The 15,006-nt window shown below is 54.4% G+C and overlaps 1 protein-coding gene across 6 annotated transcripts in view; it reads left to right on the top strand.

Moving 5' to 3' along the window:
• Nucleotides 1–15,006, top strand: part of Dnm1 (dynamin 1) — a 42,715-nt gene that overhangs the window by 1,072 nt on the left and 26,637 nt on the right. For all 6 annotated transcript variants that reach the window (XM_074053118.1, XM_020164296.2, XM_020164297.2 and 3 more), the window contains exons 2-7: nucleotides 12,127–12,200; nucleotides 12,456–12,605; nucleotides 12,962–13,165; nucleotides 13,442–13,540; nucleotides 13,622–13,782; nucleotides 14,747–14,889. In XM_074053118.1, coding sequence (XP_073909219.1) covers nucleotides 12,127–12,200; nucleotides 12,456–12,605; nucleotides 12,962–13,165; nucleotides 13,442–13,540; nucleotides 13,622–13,782; nucleotides 14,747–14,889 — 831 coding nt within the window. The remainder of the gene's footprint in view (nucleotides 1–12,126; nucleotides 12,201–12,455; nucleotides 12,606–12,961; nucleotides 13,166–13,441; nucleotides 13,541–13,621; nucleotides 13,783–14,746; nucleotides 14,890–15,006) is intronic.

The raw sequence follows: 15,006 nt of genomic DNA, 5'->3' as shown, positions 1-15,006 counted from the left end.
GAGTGGGGAACAGCGGCAAAAACAAAGGGTGCTGGGCTTTGGGGAGCAGGCAGGGTCGTGACCTCCAGACTCCCTCTAAAAAAGGGATGGTTTTTCTGGTGCTGAGAAGGGGCAGAGAGGATCTGTGGGTGCTGGAGGAGGGTGGGGAGCTGAGGAAGGAGGCTGGAGAGTCCCCCTACATCATCTCCCTCCTTCACCTCTCCAGACACCCTTACTTCCTTGCCATGACCTTCAAGGCTAAAGAAACGACTGGCATGAGAGAGAAGGAGGCAGGAGCCCCTCCTCCCAGAGGGATGGCAGTTCTGTGGCATGATCCAGGGTCCAAGCCAGGTTCAGCTGGGAAACCCCAGGCAGATCACTTGTCTTTGCTGAATCTTAGTTTCCCCGTGTCTAATATGACAGTTGGACTGGACCGCTGTTCCTGCCCCCCAGAAACCCTAGGAAGCTCACTGCCAATCACCCTGGGGGTGGCAGATCTGAGTGGAGTGATGTGTCTGTGAGATGTGGGGGTGGCTGTGCCCATCTGGTCAGCAGAGAGGAAGGCCTCCTGGCTCCCGCAGAGCACCCCTCTGGATCATGTGACTACAGAGCTGCAGAGACACACAGATGGACCCCTTCCCCAGGGTGCAGCATTCAGCTCTAGGGGGTGGAGGGGGACCCTGGAGACAGTGGCTCCAAGGATGCACAGCACTTTACAGTGTATAAATCACATTCCTCCCTCTACATGCACTGAACGTTGGCTGAACTGCTCTGAGCCAGGTTGTGTGCTCTGATCAGGGGGTGCAGAGACTGGGGACTTCTGCTTCTGTCCACAGAGCCTCTGCCACAGGCCCCACTCAGCCTGCTGAGTCCCTCACAGGCTCACAGCAGCCCCTCAAGGCAGACACAGTGATGCCCACACTACAGATGGGAAACTGAGACTCTAGGGTTCACATAGATGCCTTGCCCAAGGTCACACATTCAGGAAGGGCAGTACTTGTCAGACCCCAAAGCTCCTGTTCATGATGTCAACCCTGCACAGCCTCTGAGAGCCAGGTGGGGTTGTGCCGGTGTGTAGACCCCCATTTTCTCCATCTGCAGGATGGGAACGCTAACAGCTGCTGCCCTGCCTTCCCTTCCCGAGAGGATGTAAAAACCCATTGGTAAACACGTTGGGGGGCCGAGGAGAGGCATAGATAGTCCTTAGGCTGGGAGTCTGCACGTGCCAGCTCCTGCCCTCTTGGAGCTCACAGTGGAGCAGGCCACCCTGGGCCGCAGCAGATTTCCACAGCTGTTTGCAGACAAGCTGTGGACTCTGCCTCAGGAAGTCGGAGCCCTCCTGCTGCTCTCTGCACCCCAACTCCCTTGACCATGGTCCCCACAGGAGGATGTGGAGGGTGTCCAGATGGAAGCCCAGGGCAAAGGAGGAGACTCCTCCCAACGTGGAGGAGCGGGTGGGAGGCCATATTGATCCTCTCAAAGCTAGTGAGGTATGCAGGGCTGGACCACAGGCAGGAAAACTGAGGCTCAGGAGAAACGGGGAGCAGCCAGTCCTGCCTGCTCCCTTATGGGCTTCCGACCTCTCCACCTAGGGTTGGGTCCCCAGACCTGTGAGCATGGTAACAGCACCTGTGCCTCTTGGGACTTCCCAGGAACCAACCCCCCCCATGGAGAGGAAGTGGAAATGCTAATCCAGGCCAACCTGGGCTTCCAAGCACCCAGGAGGACCTGCCTCAGCTCTGCATCTAGGCGGCCAGCAGCTGCTCAGGATCCTGCTAGGACAGTCTATGCTGTTTTTTCCCTGTACAGAAGGGAAAACTGAGGCTGGTTCATTCAGCCATCTAGCAAACATTGATGGAGGGCCGCGGTGATTCACTTGGTGATTCTGTGGTAGGAAAACACAAATCTCTGCATTCCAGAGGGAGAAGCTAAAACATTGGAGCATGTGGCCAGTGTCAGGGGAGAGAAGGCCCGCTTTCTACAGGGAGGGCAGAAAAGGTCTCTAGAAGGAGGTGGCACTTGGGGGAGAACTGAGCAAATGACAAGCCTTGTCAGTAGCTGGAGGAGGTAAATTCCAGGCCAGGAAATATCAAATGCAAAGGCCCTGGGGCAGGAGAGAATTTGGTGCAGTTTAAAGCACAGAAAGGCACCACTGTGGCTGGTGTTTGCCCATCCAGGAGAGATGGTATGACAGGTAGGCAGAGACTAGATCTACAAAAGTCTTTCATTGAGGTGAGGCGTTTGGGTTTCATTTTATTATTTTTAGATGCTTTTAAATTGAGGAGTGACAAACCATTTCTGGCAAGTGTGTGACCTGGAGTGGGGAAAGAGAGAAGACAGGAGGGTGCTGGGGAGGCAACTGCAGCCAGCAAAGGGTCACAGAGGTAAAGCTGTAGTGAGGAGAATGACAGGTCAGTGTCTGTCTTGGAGGCATCCACTGGTGAATGGACAGACATGGAGGAGGCAGAGAGGAGTCAGGAGCAACTTCAGGGTCTGACCCATGCTCCAGCGTGGGCGGCTGGCGGCATTAGTGGAGTGGGGAAATGTGGGAGGAACAGATCTGTGGGACAGGGGAGATGAGTATTTGAGCCTGAGGTACCCATTACACATCTCCTGGAGGTGTATAGGAGCTGGGCGCAGAGAAGGCTGGAAATATAAATTTGGAAGCCGTTGGTGTAGACAGATATGGGATTTAAGGCCGTGAGGGATGAGATCATCTTGGGGTTAGTGTAGACGGAGGAGTGTTCGTGGACCTCACAACATTCCAGCCAGATGCCTGGTGCCCTAGGCCAAAGAGGCCTCTCTGCTGTCCCTCTGTCCCCTCTGCCTGCCCCCTGCTGCATACCCCTAACTCTCCTCCAAAGCCAAGAGCAGGGTGTCTTGCAACAGGCAGGCTGGCAGGTGAGCCCCCCACCTCTGGTCCCCGGCCTTGGGGAGGGCAAGAGTGTGGGAATACAGAGAGAGGGGTGCGAGGTGGCTCTGCAGAGGGGAAGCCCAGCTCTGCCACTGGCAAGCGCCGCAGCCTTGAGTGTGTTTCTTCAGCCTCGGCCAACTGCTACTTCCTCATCTGTAAAATGGGGCCAGCAGCAGCCTCACCTTCCTGGGGAGGCTGCGGTGAGGGTTGAGACAAAGCCTGGGAAGCCCTTGGGGAGCTCACCTGAAGAGCGTGCAGTCCTCCTTCTTCCTGGACACGGACAGCCAAGCCTTTGGGATGGTGCAGCCTTGGGGGCTGGGAGGTTTTCTCCATCCAGAGTGGGGTAGAGGGCCAGGGCGTGAGCCTCTGCCCAGAGCCCAGGGGGCAGCCTGGGGGGCAGGTTTTAGGTGAGTGCTACCCATATCCTTGTCAGGCTCTTTGCCTGACATCAGACCCTGTTCATCTCCCAGCACATGCTCACCCCTGAGTGAGCTTGGAATTGGCCTTGGCCTTGGCCTCTGAGAGCTCTTCTCTGTGTCAGGCCTGGACCTTCCCATGCGACACAGCCCGCTCCTCACTATTAAGCGGTGTCTTCCCCTAAACACTTTGGGATACATTCTAGTGGTCCCATTCCTTATTTTGGAGGATTAGGGGGTAACAGAGCCATCCTAGGGAGGAGGGTCACTGACCTAGAAGTGCAGAGGAAACTGACATATCCTTGCAACTTGCTATGTGACAGCCCCTGCTTCTGGGGCCCACAGTTGACGGGGCAGACAGATGTCAAGTACACAAGGTTGTTGTGTGCTTGGAAAAGAGGTGCAGGAGCCTGATGTTGAAGAGAGGGCATTGTCTGGGAGGTCAGAGAAGGCCCCTGAGGGTGGCATGAAGGACCTGAGCAACACCAGGGCTTGGGCAAGCCAAGGTGTGACCCACTCCAGGTGCTAGGCATGGCTGTGGTGGGGAGAAGGCTGTGGGTTTGAGAGACCCAGGGAGGACAGAGGGCAGCATGGTAAGGAGTGAAGGCCACAGGTGAGACCAGGAAGGTTGGGGAGGGAGGGCTTGATGGACCCTTGAGAGGCCTCTTGACAGTCACCCCAGTCCCCTGTGAACCTTCCTGGGCAGAGCACACACCTACCACCTGCTGAGCACCTACTGCCTGTGGATCACGAGTGGATACACACCTGGGGCTGGACTCGTGGTAATGTGTCCGTCCCCAACCAGAGGACGTCCTCACCCTGCTCTGCCCACCTGGTGGCCCAGAGGATCTGGAGATGAAAGGTGACCCTGGCAGACAGCATCTGATCCTGGCGCCAGGAGAATCGAATTTCCCAGGCTGTGGCTGGGGTCAGAGAGTGGGAACCCTCTGGCGGAGGGGGACAGGCGGGTGGGCACAGAAGGCTGGGCAGGACTGGGGTAGAGGAAGCCAGTCACAAGCATGGTGTTGCCAAGCGTGGGCAGGAGCAGAAACGGAAGCCCACGTGCCATATGTCTAAATTTCCCAGCTATAAAATCAAGCCGAGGAGTTGTTGCATACAATACATTCTGCCCTCCCACCTCGACAAACACACCTTCCCAACAACCCAGTAAGCTGGGTTAGGATTCAGAATTTCAGATTCCTCTGTGTGGGGACTGGTGGGCCCTCTCCCCGGGCTGCCCTGTCCCTTCTCACTCCATCTTGTGCCACAGGGGCCTCCCTCACTCACATGAGGACACCCTGGCTTACCAGCTCCGTCCACAACCCCAGAAAGTACCTCCCTTGGGTCAGGGCTGCCCCGAAGTACACGGAGACCCAGGAAGTCAGCTGCTTAATAGGGAATCCTGGGCATCCTAATGTAGCCTAGGAGGGGTGCATAGGCCCCCAATGGCTACCTTCCTTTAGCCCTTGAGGACCCCTTGCTCCACAGAGAGGTCAGGGCCCCATAAAGTGTGAGGCCAGGAGATCCCTGGTGACTAAGGACAGCACTACTGTTGTCTCCTTGGAATCAACAACCCTCTAGCAGGACTATCATTCCAGAAATGGCACTGAGAGGGTAGGGGACCTGCCTGAAGTCACACAGCAACTGAATAAGAAGCAGGATAGGAACCACACAGGTCTCCTGCCTCTAGGCCAGACTTTTCCATGTGTCTGTTCATGCTTTACATCCCCTGCCCAAATGCACAGCCCCGCCCCCCACATCCTACACACACACACACACACACACACACACACACACACACACACACATCCCAGTTCTCTCCTTCTTCTGGTGTCTCTGGCACTCTTAGCCTTCCCTGGACCAGAGACTGGCTCAGGGCCAAGCGTCACTTGGAGAAGTCAGTTCTGGCAACTTGGAACTGCCACAGGAAATGGGGAAAAGGGGATATTAAGTTTGGAAGGTGTTCAGGACAGTCCCTCAACAGCCCAGTGCTCTGGCCAGAGGTTCCGGGACTGACCTCTCCTCACTTTCCCACACAACTCAGTCCTCAAGCCCTGTGGATCTGGTCACTGGGCAGCCACCTCTCTTACTCCTCCCCCCATCCACTCTCTGCCCAACAGCAGGGAGCTTTCTATAGCTCCCCCAATCTAACCTTGTCTGCCTGAAGCTCTTCTTGGACTCCTGGCCCTCAAAAACTGAACCCTAGGTACTGAGTTGGGCCCCCGAGTCCTGCTCACCCAGCCCTGCTTCCCCTCCAGCTGCTATCCCCTGGTCTGGCTGAATAGTTTGCATTTCACTGAAGAAATGGACTCAGGCCTCTCTCAGCACCCTGGGGGGGCTACTGCATTTTCTTTTGTCCCCATGCCCCCTGCCCTCGTCAAAGTCTCCCATCAGCCAACACCTCCTCCGGGACACCTTCCCTGATCACCCGGTCCATTTGCTCCCAGGATGAGGAGAAAGATGCCTGTGGCCTTGGACTGAGAGCTGGCAAACAGCAGCTCCAACCATGTCATTATTCACATCAGATCTATTTATTGCTGTATGATTCTTTTATCACTAGCTCAGATGCATCTGGTTTTAGCAGAGGGAAAGAGGCCACTAGCCAGGATGGAGAGGGAAACCGCAGGAGGTGAACGCATGCTTACCTCCTCCTGCCTGAGTCCTCAACTCAAGGGAGTACAGCACTCTTACAGACACAAAGCCATCAGATCATGGAAGTGCCCAGACATTAGGTGTCCCCCATCTCAGGGCAGCCCCTATGATGGAGTTGCTGCATTGTGTCCCATTCCACTGATAGGGAAACTGAGGCTTGGAGCAGGGACATACCTTCCTGGTGGAGCTAGACCCCCTCATCAAGCTGCTGTGATAAGAAATAAGGATTCAGATGTAGTTCCACCCTGAATGGCTTAGAAATGTCCCTGGCGTGCCACCGGTGTGTGGAGAAGGTCCTGAAGTATGGGTAGGAGTCCACGTGAGAGGTACATGGTTTCCTGTCTCTGAGCCCCACTTTCTTCTCCTGTGAGATGGAGAAACTGATCACCCCAACTTTGTACAGACATTCAAGGATCAATACAGAGGATATAAAATTTCATTTTAGTGTAATTTATGTGCCATAAAATTCATTCATTTGAAGTACACAATTCAGTGGTTTTTAGTAATGTACAGAATTCTGCACCCATCATCAGAAACTAATTTTAGAACATTTCCATCACCCCAGAAAGCAAGCTCGAAATGACACAGATGTTCAAAGCTCCAGCAGAGGCTGGCCAGCAGCCAGCAACTCATCAACGTGAGCCATGATTACTATTATCAATAATAAAATGTTAGCCAGTGGCTCACGCCTATAATCCTACCTACTTGGGAGGCTGTGATTGGGAAGATCAAGGTTTGAGGCCAGCTTGGGCAAATCACTCACTAGACCCCAAAAATAACCAGAGCAAAATGGACTGGAGGTGTGGCTCGAGCAGTAGAGCACCTGCTTTGCAAGCATGAAACCCAGAGTTCAAATCCCAGTCCTGCCAAAATAAACAAATAAATAAATAAATACAATGTTTACTATGGCTGTCCCCAGGTGTTGGGATGCTGGTCATTTTAAAAATTATTATCAGTTGTACTTTATGTATCTTGTGAATTTTTTTTCAAATGGAGAACATTTGATTATTTAAAGTTAGGGGCAAAAGGGAAATCTATTTCCATTTTGAAAATGTAAAGTCATCAACACTGGGAAGGAAGGATGAGGGAAAGAAGGCAGTAGGAGGAACAGGAGGAAGGAAGGGGACAGTTCGCTGTCGCAGGGAAAATGGTGGCTGTGGAGAGAACACTGGGCTTAGAGTGCAGAGTTCCCGATACCAGTTCTACCGTGTCACAACTTGCACTGTGACCTTGGGCAAGCCTCTTCCTCTTTTTGTGCCTCAGTTTCCACTCCTGTCCAACGAACTGCGGGTAGGAAGTGGCAGAGCTCTTCTCTCCATCCTCCTCTTGGTCAGCAGGGATGTCTGAGTCCCTGCCTCATGCCAGCTCCACCTGGGAGATCCGATGTGGTGGTAAACAGATCGAATCCAGTCCCTGTTCCCTGGACCATCAACACATCATGGAAGGCCAGGCCAGAACTGCCCTGAAATATTTAAACTTCAGCTTGAATTCACGAGTTACCACATGGGCTGCCTCAGGCCTGCCGGGGCCTCCTGGGGCAGCAGGAACAGAGAGGCACTTGTTGCCTCACCTCCTCCTGCTGTATTTCTTGGCCCACCCACTCCCACACCCTCACCCCAGCTTGCTGTTTTTGTGGCTACTTCAGAGCCTGCCCAGCCCTGCCTCCTACTTCCAAGGGCTACATTTGGTCTGAAATACCCTGGTCCACCCCTACTCTTCTGGCCAGCTGCCCAGAGGCCCACCTTCCAACTCCGTCCCTGTCACATGGTCCGGAGATGACCAGCCTGTGTTCTCTTTGTGCTTAATCCCATACCATCATAACCGATACCGCTCGTTCAAGCATTAACTCATAGCCACCCATTTTACTGATGGTGAAAACTAAGGCTCAGAGAAGTATGCTTATTTGTCCCCAGTCACACAGCCCTGAAGTGGGAGTTCTGACGTTCAATGCCAGGACTGTCTTGACATCAGAGCCCAGGAGACATAAGAATGACCACCACTGGGCACATGCCAAACCAGGCATGATACTTCCTGATGTCATTTGCATCCAGCAGAGCTCAAATCTTAGGTCCTAGGGTAGAGATGGGGTCACTTCAGCCCTTTAGAGCAGTTGGGTGGTAGTGCCAGTTCAGTCAGGAAGTGGGGAGCATTGGAGGCCCTAGGAGGTGTTTATTTTGTCCCCTCTGTGCTCGGGTTTGAAGGTGGCTCTGCAGATGGCAAGGCAAGGCCTCCCTGGGGAACCACCATCTGCTGAAAATGAGTGGGGAAAGTTGGCAGGCAGGCCACTATCCACCCCCCATGCTGGGGTGCGGCACAGGGCCACCAAGGCTGGCAGGCCTGGCATGCTTTCCTAGGCACCTTCTCTGTTCTCCCTCAGCCTAAGCAGGAGCTGGGCAGGAGGTGCAGGGGTGGCACTGGCTAGAGGCTGGTGCAGGACCGAGTCCCGCTTGGGGATCTGCTAACCTGTAACGGCACAGAAGTGGAACAGTGTATCCTGGTGAAGGGAAAGCCCTATGGAGCCGTGGCCGTGTTCATTCCTTCCAACACTGTCCCAAGTTCAGCATCTGCATGTGGGGACCTGCTGGTCCTGTCTGCTGTGTGTCCAGGTGTGGGTCTGGGAAGCCAGCCTCCTGTGTCCTGGTCCCATCCCAGCCACCTTTCCCATCACTGTACCCTAACTGTGCCCTCCCAGCTCCCTGCCTTCTCTGGGCCGTAGTCCCACCTTCTGGCTAGTGGTGGTGGATGGTCTCCAAGCCCCTGTTCCTCAGTTTCCCCTCTTTCCCCTTCATGTTTCATATCTCATGGTCAGAGTCTTACAATTCAATTCAGTGCCCAACAGAGGTGTGGCGGAGGGCTCTGTGGGGCTTCGGATTCCCAGTAAAATTTGGGGATCCCCCTAGAGGAAGTAAGAATCAGGGATACCCCTCAGCGTTCCCCTCCAGCTGCTGAGAAGCTGTTGTGTCCCAGCCCTTTCAATGGAAAGTCTCCATGAATGGTCCCGAAGCCACATACAGCACTGTGTGTGACTCCAGCTTAAGACAATGCTCCATTACAACTGAGGACTTTGAAGCCCGAGAGTGAAGGAACAGGCCCAGGGGCACCAGGCAGGGCCGAGCTGATGTGGGATTTGAACCAGGGCCTCTGTCTAACACTGGCTCTTCACCACTAAGCCAGCAAGACTTAATGAAAGGGAACAGGAAACCACAGGGAGCCATCACCCGGGCGCTGGTGGTTCACACCTGTAATCCTAGCTACTCAGGAGGCAGAGATCAGGAGGATCATGGTTTGAAGCCAGCCCTGGGCAAATAGTTCATGAGACCCTATCTTAAAGAAAGCCATCACAATAAAAGGGCTGACGGAGTGCCTCAAGTGGTCAGAGCACTTGCCTAACAAGCATGAGGCCCTGTGTTCAAACCCCAGCGCCACCAAAAAAAACAAAACAAAACAAAAAAAAAAAACCACACAAGGGGATCGTGTTTGAATCTAGATTCTGCTCCCCCCACCTTCAGATTCTAACCCAGTCAATCTGAGAAACATGCCTGGGAATTTTAACGCAGGCCTCACTGGGAGAACCTGGGCCCAAGCAGCGGTGGGCACCTCTCTGCCCAGCATTTCCATGCCACTCTGGCTCTAGGAAAGCTTGGTCTAAGGGGAGACTCTACCCCTAGACGTGGCCCTGCCATCCCATCTCTGTGCCCATAAGTCTTTGTCTTTGAAGCAGCCCCAGGGAGGCAACCACTTGAGCCAGGTGCTTGCCCCTGGCCCCTGACCACCCATTACCTTCCCCAGGTGGGCTCTGGGCTCCCCACACCCTCTTTGTGGCACTCAGAGACTTCACCCTCAGGCTCACCAGGACAGGATGGGTCCATCTGCTCAGAGGGAGACCTCTCAGGGAAGAACTCCAGGGAGGGTCCATGTCTCTGCATGGGGAGGTTCTCTGTGGAGAGGCCCATCCTTCTCAGCCCCTCCTGCAGTTTCCATGACAACTACTGTTGCCATGGTACTGTTTGGTAAGGAGCTGGTGAAGAAGAGGGTGGACCCCAGGCCCCCATGCCCATTGAAATCTCTGCAAGAACATATCATCTTCACACTGGGGAGGTCACCCCCCAAGGAGTCACTGAGTAAAGGTTGGGAGAGATAGAGACAGGAAGTCCCCTCCCTCTCTGTGCTGCCTGGCCAGCTCTGAACTAACACATGCTACACTGCATTGCATTATCTGTTTACTTGTCTGTCTCTCCCACCACAGTGAGTGCCTCGGGTGGGGAACTGTCTGACTCATCCTCTTTCTGTCCCCACAGCCCAGCACAGGGCCTGGCACAGGCTGAATTTAATTAAATTACATAAAAAGCCAAGTCTGGATCCTTGGGTTTAAGGGGGCAGCACAGTTGGATGGGGAAATTTCCAGTTGCTGGGGTCCAGCAACCCTGGGACTCAACTTTGGGTCTGTGTAGCTTAATGCTATAATTCTTGCCTAGCACGCACAAGGCCCTAGGTTTAAGCCCCAGCATTGCAAAAACAAAGAGACAAACAAAAACTGCTGGCCATGGTGGCCCACACCTATAATTCCAGCACTTGGGAAACTGAGGTGGAAGGAGCCTGAGTTTGAGGCCAACCTGGGCTATATAGTGAGCCCATGCCTCAAAAAACAAACAAAAAACCTTTTCAGGTGAATCCCAGCTCTTCTGTGTGACCTTGAGTGGGTCACTTGGCTCTGAGTCTCAGTTGCTTCATCTATAACATGAAAATCTCCAGAGCAGACTACTCTTTGAGGATTTGAAGATTCCCTCAGAACTTACAGGGGTGCTAAGCCCTGGACTGGGCACAGAGATGCAGTGGTAGAACAAAATACCAGCCCTGCCCTCTTGAAGCTCACAGTCTGGCCAGAAGGAAATGCAATTGCCTAGCATCTGGAAAGAATGAATGAATGCAGAGCTATTAGCCTCTCCTTCCCCACTGTTGCAGCCTGCTCCTCCCCAGCAGCCTTTTCTCTCCCAGAGGTGGAGCAGGTAAGGCCCCTGAGAAGAGGCTTTGAACCTGGGAGCCCTGGGCCTATCTGTTGTCTGTGGACATTCTGCCCTGAGCCTGGAGTGCTGGAAGCTTTGTGAGTCTGGGTCAGGCCCTGGCTGGGGTCAGGAGACCTCTGGCTCATCTTTGCCCAGCGTGAGCCTGAGTACTTGTTCCCTTCCTGGGTGCCATGTGCCTCTCCAGGAAGGAGGCAGCTAGCTGGATCTCTCCAGTCCGTCAAGTTCTGTTCTGCTTCCCCATTTCCTGGGTCCTGGGGGTCCCATGACTGCTGATTCTGGCAGCCTGATTTCTGAAGAGGCCTCCACCCTTGTGCCAGCTGGGGAGGAGGCGGGTGATGGGTGGGGGAGCATAAAGAACTGACAGTACAGACAGGACTGGCATCCTTAAGACTGTCCAAAAGTTGTGTTGAAGATGACATCAGCACAAGCAGGTATCTGGGGTAGATTTTCAGGTCTGGGAACAGGATGACCTTGGGACCCCCCTGTTCAGCTCTTCAAAGAAGGCTGGGTCCATGAGGGCAGGAAATGTTCACAGACCTGAGTTCAGGGTCTGTACTGCTAGATACAACCTGTTCAACCCAGACATCCGTGAGCCTCATTTTCCCTGTCTGTAAAATGGGAATGGTAACAGCACCTATCTCCTAGGACTACTGCCCATGAGATACTGCCCACAAGGCAGCTGGCACACAGTAGGCACAGAAACCCCAGTTCTTTTTGTTGCCTCCTCCCTGCATCTGCCTGGACCTCAACACCAGCCAGATGGGCCTGGAAAAGGGGAAGTGAGATGCTGCCCTTGCCACAAGGAAGGAAGGGAGGGGTGAAGTGCCATTTTCTTTGGTCCACTCTGTGACCACTGGCCACTTGAGCCGTCCCATGTCTTAGTTTCTCCTGGGTGGAATGGCAGTGGCTGCTTGCTGGTTTAGTCTCCTGGCAGTTTAGATGCATAAATTCTGTGACCCCAGGGGACTTGGAGCAGAGTCTTTCCCGCCTTTCCTGGCTGCCATCTCCTGTAAATGACCTAAAGTTTTTTTGGAAAGTGCTGTGGAGCCTGCACTGACTTCCCAGTGGCAGGACAGGTACTCTTGAGTAGAAGGGAGCTCCCTCAGACCTTGATCCTCCTGTGACCCCCAACTCATTGCAGGGACTTCTTGCCCCGAGGATCTGGCATTGTCACCCGACGTCCCCTGGTCCTGCAACTGGTTAATGCCACCACAGGTATGTCTTGCTCTCTCCATTGCCCTACCCCTTCCTCAAGGTGAGGTCCACTGAAGTTGCTTGCTGAGTGACTCCGAAGGACTTTGTACCCTCTTTGAGCCTCGATTCCCCATCTGTACAGTGCGGGTGAAACTGCATAATGGAGACATGGATTGCTGTACTTGGAGGGGAGTCTATTCTGGGTGAAAGATGGGACCCAGGTAGGATTCCTGACTGTGACGCCTACTCCCCTTCCCCTACCGGCTTCTGGGGCAGAATATGCCGAGTTTCTGCACTGCAAGGGTAAGAAATTCACCGACTTCGAGGAGGTGCGCTTGGAGATTGAGGCCGAGACCGACCGGGTCACCGGCACCAACAAGGGCATTTCGCCAGTGCCCATCAACCTGCGAGTGTACTCGCCGCATGGTGAGGAGACCTGGCTCCGCCCCCGCGCTAGACTTATTTGCATAGACACGCCTTCTGAGCCCCCCGCCCCCTTCCAGCTCCTCCTTATACGGAAGTCCCGCTCCTCCTGGAGGCTCCGCCCCCACAGTGATTCCCCTCCTCCGCGCCTCCTACCCCAAACTCCACCCTGCCGTGGCCTCGCCCACTTCTGGCCTTTCCACCAATCGACTGTGGCTTTAGCCACGCTATTTTCCCTAACCCCGCCCACTTACAATTCCACTCCCAAGTATATCTAAGTAGAGCCTGGTCCTGTTCCTTAACTCGGTCTGCCCACGGCCAGACCCACCTTGAACCCGCCCTCTCGCCGCTCTGTCCAGTGCTCAACCTGACCCTGGTGGACCTGCCTGGAATGACCAAGGTCCCTGTGGGGGACCAACCTCCCGACATCGAGTTCCAGATTCGGGACATGCTTATGCAGTTTGTCACTAAGGAGAACTGCCTCATCCTGGCTGTATCCCCCGCCAACTCTGACCTGGCCAACTCCGATGCCCTCAAGATCGCCAAGGAAGTGGACCCCCAGGGTAGGTTCCCACCTGGCAACCAATGAGCAAGGCCCGGAGGAGGTCTGCTCTTAGCTTAGGAGAAGTCCCTGGAGAATCTAAGTAGAATAGCGTGGGGATCAGATTTATGCGTGTAAGGGTCATTTGGCCACGCTGGAAAAAGAAAGAGGGAGAGAGGCCAGAAGTGGGTAAGGGAATGGGCAGAGGGTGAGGAGAGCAGGGTGGGTGGGCACGGGAACACACAGGGTCTTCTATGTGAGGGTGGGTGCAGCTCTGGACAACCCTCCCACCGCCCAGGTCAGCGCACTATTGGGGTCATCACCAAGCTGGACCTGATGGACGAGGGCACAGATGCACGTGATGTGCTGGAGAACAAGCTGCTGCCCCTGCGCAGAGGTAAGCAGACCACTCTTCTGCCCTTGCCCTCACTTTCCTCCCAGGAGGGGTGACTGTCTCTGACCTTGACCCTATCCACAGGCTACATTGGGGTTGTGAACCGGAGTCAGAAGGACATAGACGGCAAGAAGGATATCACAGCCGCCTTGGCTGCTGAACGCAAGTTCTTCCTCTCCCACCCATCCTACCGCCATTTGGCTGACCGCATGGGCACACCTTACCTGCAGAAGGTCCTCAACCAGGTAGGGTAGCAGGCCAGGATGGAGCCTAGGGAAACCAGCAGCCTGAGGATAGAATAGTCTGAGGGTGGCCAGCAGAGCTAAGCATCCCCAGCAAAGCAAAGCAACTGCCCCGAGTCCCACAGGGAGGTAGAGACAAGAGTTTTGCTGACCTTTCCATCTGTGACCTGCAAGGGGACCCAAGAATTCCCAGGACCTAGAGAAGACCAAACCTTGTGTGGAGGGTGGCACAAGGCCGGGATTACGGTGGACTGTGCTGAAGACCTTGGTCCCCTCGAGATGTGGAGAGGCTGATTCAGCATTCCCAGGGGCTTCCCTAGGATGCGTCTTCATTCAGAACTCAGACGTTTGTGTGTGCGTGTGTGTATGTGTATTGATGGGAGAGAGGGAGGCGGTGGGAGCATCACAGACCTGGGTTCCAATCTCACCTTTGTCACTCTCCTACTGAGACACTGTCTAGCAATCTGAGTCTCTATTTCTGTATCTGTAAAATGGGAATAATGGTGACCAGACCGTTTCATAGGGTCGCATGGAGGTTCAGAAAGCTCAGTGTGGGAGCTCTAGCAAGGGTGAGAGTTGCTGTAAGGGAGGCCTGGAACCAGAGGATGGAAGGGGACTTCCCTTGCCTCCTCCCCAAAAAATACATGTGGCTTGTGGTATCTAAAAATATTAAATTAGTCAAAACACAGGTGTTTTCAAATACCAAGTCCTGATTTCTGGCTTCTATTTAAAATTGAGTTAGGACTTATTAATTCAAGTGGTACACCTCTGTGAGTCCCAGCTGGGTGCCTGCTGCCCTGTGCAGTTTTTCTTCTGGTGATAAGCAACCCCGGGCAGCACTGTGCCTGCCCTCCACAGCTCTGTACCTCACCATATCCACATGGATCCCTGGCATCCCACTCCCTGCCTGGGCCTGGGGGCACCTGGCCTTAACCCTTGCCTTATCCCCTACCCCTGCCACCCCCAGCAACTGACCAATCACATTCGGGACACCCTGCCGGGGCTTCGGAACAAACTACAGAGCCAGCTGCTGTCCATTGAGAAGGAGGTGGAGGAGTACAAGAACTTCCGACCTGATGACCCAGCGCGCAAGACCAAGGCCCTGCTGCAGTGAGGCTCCCCCAGCTGAGCTCCCATCATTGAGCTGCCCCCTGCCCTGGCCTCTGGAACCCCCCTTCCCCAACCCAGGGCTCTCTGCACTGAGCTGTCTCACCCCTCAGGCCATAC

This window comes from Castor canadensis, chromosome 13, assembly GCF_047511655.1.
Source record: "Castor canadensis chromosome 13, mCasCan1.hap1v2, whole genome shotgun sequence".
NCBI lineage: Eukaryota > Metazoa > Chordata > Mammalia > Rodentia > Castoridae > Castor > Castor canadensis.
This window is presented reverse-complemented; position numbering and strand designations above follow the sequence as displayed.